The sequence below is a fragment of the Bombus terrestris genome, chromosome 15 (genome assembly GCF_910591885.1).
Source record: "Bombus terrestris chromosome 15, iyBomTerr1.2, whole genome shotgun sequence".
NCBI classification, from domain to species: Eukaryota; Metazoa; Arthropoda; class Insecta; order Hymenoptera; family Apidae; genus Bombus; species Bombus terrestris.
In genome coordinates this window covers 10,241,317-10,248,613 of record NC_063283.1, presented here as the reverse complement: position 1 = coordinate 10,248,613, position 7,297 = coordinate 10,241,317, and the positions used below count along the sequence as shown (strand labels likewise).

Here is a 7,297-nt window from a genome sequence, read left to right as displayed (position 1 = left end):
CTGGATACACCAACCAGATGTGTATTTATCTGCTGATCCCTTCGTTTTCGTTTTCCAAGCTAACCTTTGCCCGTTAACGCGAGCCAACCACCAAAAAGTCATACATCGTGACTCGCCTGGCTCGTCTAAGTGATCAAACCGTGGAAGGTTCCTACTTTACCAGAGTTGGAAACGTGACATTTCGATCGATACGGGTTTCCATAAATGGAAACGAGAGATTCGATCATTGAGAAATGAAATTGCCACTTATCTGTTAATCGTTTATTACTTCGTCTGCAAATAGTGATCTCACTCCCAGCAATCTGCGAATCTTTACGCGTAGTATATGGCGAATGTAAAAATGCAAATATTCCTTAAACGTATATAACACACAGAAATATGTAAAATACTCAAATTAAAATACTCGATATAATATTTACTGGATGAAACAAATTTTCATGTAGGTTCTGTTTTTTTGATCAAATTGATATAAACGTGAAATTGTATAAACATTCGCAGTCTCGTTATGAGATGATACACAAAAATTGATCTCGTCGAAACTATAGTAGTGACCACTTAGCTTGGGCTTCGTCGTATTCCTACCAGTCGTTAAATTATAGGATTTAATCAAACTTTTGATGGTATGTTCAGCAAGCTGCTTCTGTATTTTGGGCTTGGTGTTACTCAGTTTAATGTACCTTCTCTGGTAACTTAAGCGATGAAATATTGAACTTGCTGCAGTTAAGAGGACACTACTGTAGTATTTCAAAATGAATAAAGCAACCATCTTTTTCATATTAAATGTGAAACAGTACTGACAGTAGAACCGATGGTAGCAACGTTGTGGTCACTACCTGTTCCGAGCCAGAATTATTTCTTTTACGCGAATATTGCGAAGTCGGGTTTGTGTCTAAATGCGACGCGATCCAAAGTCTGTAGAAGTAGACGTCCGTGTAGACACCAGGAGTACGTGGCCGTGCACAACCATCTCCACCAGAAACCACACCCGTTAGAAATCCACCGCAGATCATACCGCCTCCAGAATCGCCCTATGAAAAATTTAAGAAAATCAAAAGAACTACTTTCGACTCTTTTTAACGTTGTACGATTAACTCTTTCGCTCTGAAGTCTGTACGAGATACGAACACGTCGAAAATCATGAATTGTTAAGATTCATGATTGTGACGACAATACACGAGTCATTATGTATTTCCCATCTTAAAATCTATCATATAGGAACTACACGATAAGCAATAGTTAAATAATTATATCCAAACCTCACGTGAAACGATCTTTCCTTAAATGTGCAATAAAATATAGTTATATAAAACAATATAGTTATTGTAACACATCGCCATTTTCATCACAGTGAAAGAGTTAATTTATCTCTGGGTACATAATCGAGAATAACGAACCCAACTTTACTATAGTCAGCGTTGTTCGAATTCTTTTTCGTTAAGAGTTGCTTAACGTTTTAATAGAATGTGTGCGTTACCTGGCAAGCATCCCTTTGGCCCTCTATGTATCCAGCACAAAGCATCCCAGCTGGGAAATCAGTTATGTTCTCCAAAAGTTTCTTGCATGTGGAATGGCTCAACAGCGGCAAATCTATGTACATGAGGTTCTCGCTGGTAATTGGATAATCCTAAACGAAAGAATCTCCGATATAAATTTAGATCTGCCTAAATAGATATATATATATATATATGATAGCAGAAGCAAACCGACAGACTTACTTCCGCTGGGTAACCCCATCCTGCTACCTGACAAATCGTTTCTGGAACAGGGGTATGAGTCGCGAGAGGAGCAATATTAACTTCCGGCGTTAATGCAAATGGCACTTTGAGCTGGAAACGTAAATATTCGATTGAGAAAATTCGTAAAAATTGACGATACTTGCTAAAGCTTCGAAAAATAATATCGTACAGCGAGAAGAGCTACGTCATTCTCCAAGGTATCCATATTAAACTTGGGATGAACATAAATCTTGTCTACGCCCCTTCTTTGACCAGTCTGGCTTTGTTGACTGAGTTTAATGTCTCCGGCAACTACTATGATTGTCCAAGGCTGTATCTGCGAGTCAGATCTATGAAAGTGACACTATGTTGAAAATGATTACTCGGAAATAGACTATGCGTGTTTATGTGTTACGAGAAATTTAAATATACATGCAAGTATATACAGAATATAACGCAATGTTCAAAACCGTATAAATTATTCAAATTAAGGTCGTAGTAATATTTGATAAGCGAAACTGTCCCAGTTGCGTCTCCTCTGTCACGCTTATAGATAGATGAAATTGCATAGTTCTCTGTAATTTACTCATAACTGACATTTACGCGCTTATGGCGAGTTTAAATAAGTAGAAACGCGCGAAATGCACATTTTGAATCACTCACTCCTCAAACATGCAATGCGCTGCTGTGAGCACATATTGTTCGTCTATCAGTGATCCTCCGCAGAAGTGTGAATTGCTGTAACTTTCTCTTAAAGATACCTGCGAAAAACATTTTCTAGAAAATAATTAACTTACTCTTCAAATCACATCATTGCAACTGATATATAGAGTAACTAAGCATTCGAGACTCGAAAATATCTTATAAAAATACAACGCATACCTGATAAGGAAATTGCCTTAGTGCAGCTTTTGTCCCATTAACTATACGTCCGTGCAAGTTATAATGCGTCCATTCTGCCTGCGAATTAGGATTTACGGTAGTCTCGGTTGTTTCAGTAGTAGTCGACTGTGGAAGCAGGCCTCCTATAAAATTTTTTTAAATAAGTTCACGCGTCACGCTTATGCTCTCCATTTTTTCAGAACTTAATACAAAAGAATTATATTAACACGATGAGTTGCGCCATAATTGATAGATAAACGTTGAAGAAATAGGAAATTCCTAGTCAATCGCTTATCTTTGTACTGTGCAATAATATACGCTACAAATTTTGTTATTATACTTATAACAAAGTATTTAATAAATATTTTAAGCGTGTATGTAGTGTTTTCTGGAACTCCGTGAATTAAAGCAACTACATCGACGTAAAATAAATGAACGTAGGAAGAGCAGAAAATTTCATTGAACTATATGTATATTATTGTACAATCGTAAACCAATGTACACTGTTATACTAGATACAATGATTCTTATCAAAAGGTATTCATTTATTGTTCACTTACCATCGACGAAGCTATTCACGATGAACGCTACTGCCAAAACGAGAGCTATTATCCGCATTTTCATTGCGCTGTTAATTATTTCTTTATTTATCCACTTCTATTGTATTATATTTTATTTCTATGTCACTGTTGAATTCTGTTTCTCCTTCGCCACTCACCGCCACCGACTGATCACGATACGATGAAAATGGATAAAGAATCTCGTTATCGCGGTAGAATGGATTTATCTTCAAACGATATCTATCGGTTATCACATACGTCAATTAGAATTGGAGTAATTGGTAATGTTCATCTTTAAAAAAGATAATATTAAGTCTCACGTTTCTGAAGAATATTTGTTCTAGAAAATTTTCAGCAAAATTTTTATTTAACCATTACGTTCTCTATTATGAAAATAATGATCATATCTGATACGAGCCATTCGCTATTAATCATGTAAATTCCCTTAACGTTCTTAATGATCGAAGTGGTGGATATATCTGACTGTTTGATCCACTTTGACGATGCTATCGACCTAGCTTCAGTGACTTGCGGACTCTCGCGTACATCGATTTACCAGAACACCGAGATAACGAGCAGTATCGACGGTAGCTTGATCTAAGTAAGGTTTGTTGCACACAATTACCAATTTAATTCGTTATCATCGTTGTTGGGAAATTGAGGTTTCAGTGAGGACCAGATATATCTTTCTGATAAACGAATAATAGCATCAGTTATTTCCATGCCTGTTATTATTAGCTTCTTATTGTTGCACATGAAACGGCAAATTTCATAAAAGCGTTGTTAAATAATACCAATTAGGTCACGTTGCTCGAACTTGATTTGTTATTCATTCAGGTAGCTATCTAGTGGCAAATGATATCTACAGAATCACACGTATATGAAATGTTAAGTACGATGATAATTATATTTATATAGCATTTACGTTTATAATTATATTTATCAATACAATGCAAATATCCCACATATATGAAAATTCGTAAAGGTACGAATACCTGAGTGAATGAATCGCACAGTGATCGATCTTCCTAATCAAAATTTCTAACATGTTCAAACTTGTGGTTTCGTGAACGTGTCGAGGAACGAACAGCGATTCTCTTAGGGATTCGAAGGTCTTCTCTGTTTGTACAAAGAAAAACAGTCTAACCGGATTATAATTTCCTCTGGCATCGGAAGGCTCCCTTTCGAGCCAGTTTCATCCAAGACCTTCATCCCTAGGGTTTGTCGGCGTGCGTTCGCGAATCGATAAACAAAACACGCGAAGCGTAAACAACCACCCGCGTAATATTTCCTCGGTACCCAGTTACGTTCCCTGACGCAAACATCAATCCCGACGAGTAAATTCTCTTCGACGGGTCCTCAAACATTCCGCGGCAGGCTCGTCGTGGAATCTGGCCTTCGTGCAATGAAACCTGCCAAGGAGACGGTACGAAGGGCGAGAAAAGAATGAAATTGATATCTTTCAGATTAGTTTGTTCGCGTTTACAGATAGCCGAAAGAAAATAAAATTATCGAGGAAAGAAGCATATTATGTAATCGTGCATTTGTTAAGAAACTTTGATAAATTTATTTTATATACCAGTGGCTCGCGAAAGTATATGAACGCTTATAGAAAGTTATATTAATCATATTGATAGATTTCGATATTCGGCAATGCCACTTTTAACCTTTTTTTATCTGTTTAAGATTATCTATATTGTATTCGTTTATACCATATACTGTATACGTATTGGAATTTCTATGTACATTTCCGGATGGCTTTCAGATTTTATCGATATAATCGCGATAAAAACTTGAAATGTTTTAACATATACATGCAAGTTTTCTATGGCAAGCGTTGAAATACCTTTTCTCAGCCAGTGTACGACAAGTTAGATCACTTTGTGCAAACTTCAAGATTGAGTTTTAAGATCTTGCAGCGTAATTAACTCGAATAACCTTATCTCACGCTGTCTCTTGAAACGTTATCGTGGCAAAAGTTTCAATGAAGTAAATCGCCAAACGATATGTATGTAATAATGCAATTCTAATGAAATCCTTGAACAGAATGGCGTGAAGTCAACTGGTTCGATCAGGTCGAACAGTTAATTAGCATCTGACGGAAGCTTTGGAAGGGTAGTCCGATCGAACGCGATCGGTACGCTAGACAACGAACGGCCCAGAGCTCTCGACTGGCCTGTTGGCCACGCGGAGATTGTATACAGGGGTTGTACGGGATTGTACACGGGGTTGCTTGAATACGGGGATGGGTAATGGTGGCTCCTATCAGCTCTGTACACTCTCTCTTGCGCGACGCCTCTCACTCGCGCCCTCGAAAAGCCCGTCACGAGCAACGATATTCCGGCGAGTTACGCCGATGGTACCTGAAACGCGCGCTCACCGACCGACCACTTTGCATATTGGATACTCGTTCTACTAGCTATTCAATGGCGTCTTCGGTGGACGTGTTGAAAAATCCTTGCGAATCTTTGCGTTAGAATTGATAGAAATTTTCTTCTCTTCGATTACGGCGAAGTGTGCTGGAATCAAAAGCGAAAATTAAATTTTTTACGAAAGAATGTAAGTGAGAAAAAGTTAATTTTCGTAAGTATCGCCGCTAGAAATATTCGGAAAAAATAGAAATGTGTATCCAAAGCTATATATAACGCATATACTAAGAGAAATCAATGTTCTGTTAAATGAAATTTTATCACGAAGATCTCGTTAGGTACTCGAGAATAATTGCAAAGATTACGATCAATAAATTCATAATGTGATAACGAATAGCGTAGATGGAGTATAAAATATCGAATGGAAAATTTCTATTCGAACAGCGAAATTTCAAGTCTGGTTTCTTTTCTTCGACTGGAACCGTTTACGGCCACCTTCCAAGTCTCTCTCTTTGTCTTCTTTCCTCCAGAGTTCCTCCTTCGACGTACCTCTTCGTCCTTCCCACAGGTCGGTTACGTGCTACCTCCGCTCGATTCCTTGTACCCGGGTCGAGGAATCATTCTCGATGGAACCGAGGATAATGTTTATGGGACGTAATGATAAGGAATGCTGTCTCGGGTCGATCTACCCTTGAACCAGCTCGCTGTATATGTTGAACGTTATTTGGTTACATTCGTTGTCAGACACGGAGCTATACGATTCGTGCGTAAATACATCACACAACATCCAGTCATCGATTACGCTTTCTCGTCACTTTGAGTTCGTGTCTGGATCTTCTTGTAATTCCGCATGGACGTTTTTTCTCTTCTTCGATACGTGGCTTATAGAAATAGAAATATAATGATCGCGTTCAAGACAGAACAACGACGTTAATAATATATCACTACATAATGTAACTATACACGTGGTAAAATCAAAGTCTTCGTAAGTCCTTTCACTGTTCACTTTAATCTGAAACTCTATAGAAAGGCAATTATCATTTAATAACGTCCTTTTACCTTCGTGGCAACTTCCATGTCGTTTCAATCAACCGAAACCAAAAAATCACCTGACTAAAAGGCTTCGAGTATGATTTTTATCGGTCTATGAAATACATTACGTCGCTGACTGGCTACGACCTTGACAAAGTGGCGAACTCACGACCCTATTCATCCGGTCCCTTGCGCCGCGGGCGCAACAGCGGCATGGAAAGAGGAAGAAGGCAACCTTGACTGGAGTGCAACCAGTTAAAGGGCCGTTCAAGGTCTACCAGACGGTTCCCAGTCCATCGTCTGGCCGACTGGCTGGCTGACTGGCTGGCTGGCTGGCTGGTTGGTTGGCTGGCTGGCTTGGTTGGTCGTTACGCTTCGCCAAGTGGACGACGGATGGAAACAGCCAGAACGGAACCTCTTCCGTTCCCCATGCAAACACCGTTTTACTTCGGGAACTGCAATAACGAGCAGTGTGTTTCTTTTCTCCCGTCGATTCCACTGATTGGTCGTTCCATCGAGGCCAGAGTTAATTATCGGAACCTTTCGGAAATCGATTTCCATTCACCGGTTACGTTTCATAGCGTTTTGTAGTTGAATAAATTTAAAAACGATTATTATTATCGTTATGTTAACTATTTATTATATTATACGAACATAATTCGGCGTACAGCAGCGAAATAGAGATGATCTTTAGTCAAGTAGCAGGCGACGAGCAGAATGAAAGTGCAGCAGAGGAAAG

At 38.8% G+C, this 7,297-nt stretch overlaps 1 protein-coding gene across 1 annotated transcript; it reads right to left on the bottom strand.

The window, feature by feature from the left end:
* Window positions 1-246: 246 nt before the first annotated feature.
* LOC100644346 (trypsin) lies at window positions 247-3,339 on the bottom strand. The gene is made up of 7 exons (XM_003401196.4): window positions 3,158-3,339; window positions 2,598-2,740; window positions 2,379-2,476; window positions 1,906-2,065; window positions 1,716-1,826; window positions 1,475-1,624; window positions 247-1,028 (listed from the first exon to the last, which is right to left on the bottom strand). Exons 1-7 carry the CDS (start codon window positions 3,219-3,221, stop codon window positions 777-779), a joined length of 978 nt encoding a protein of 325 aa, XP_003401244.2. The 5' UTR covers window positions 3,222-3,339; the 3' UTR covers window positions 247-776.
* Window positions 3,340-7,297: the final 3,958 nt, after the last annotated feature.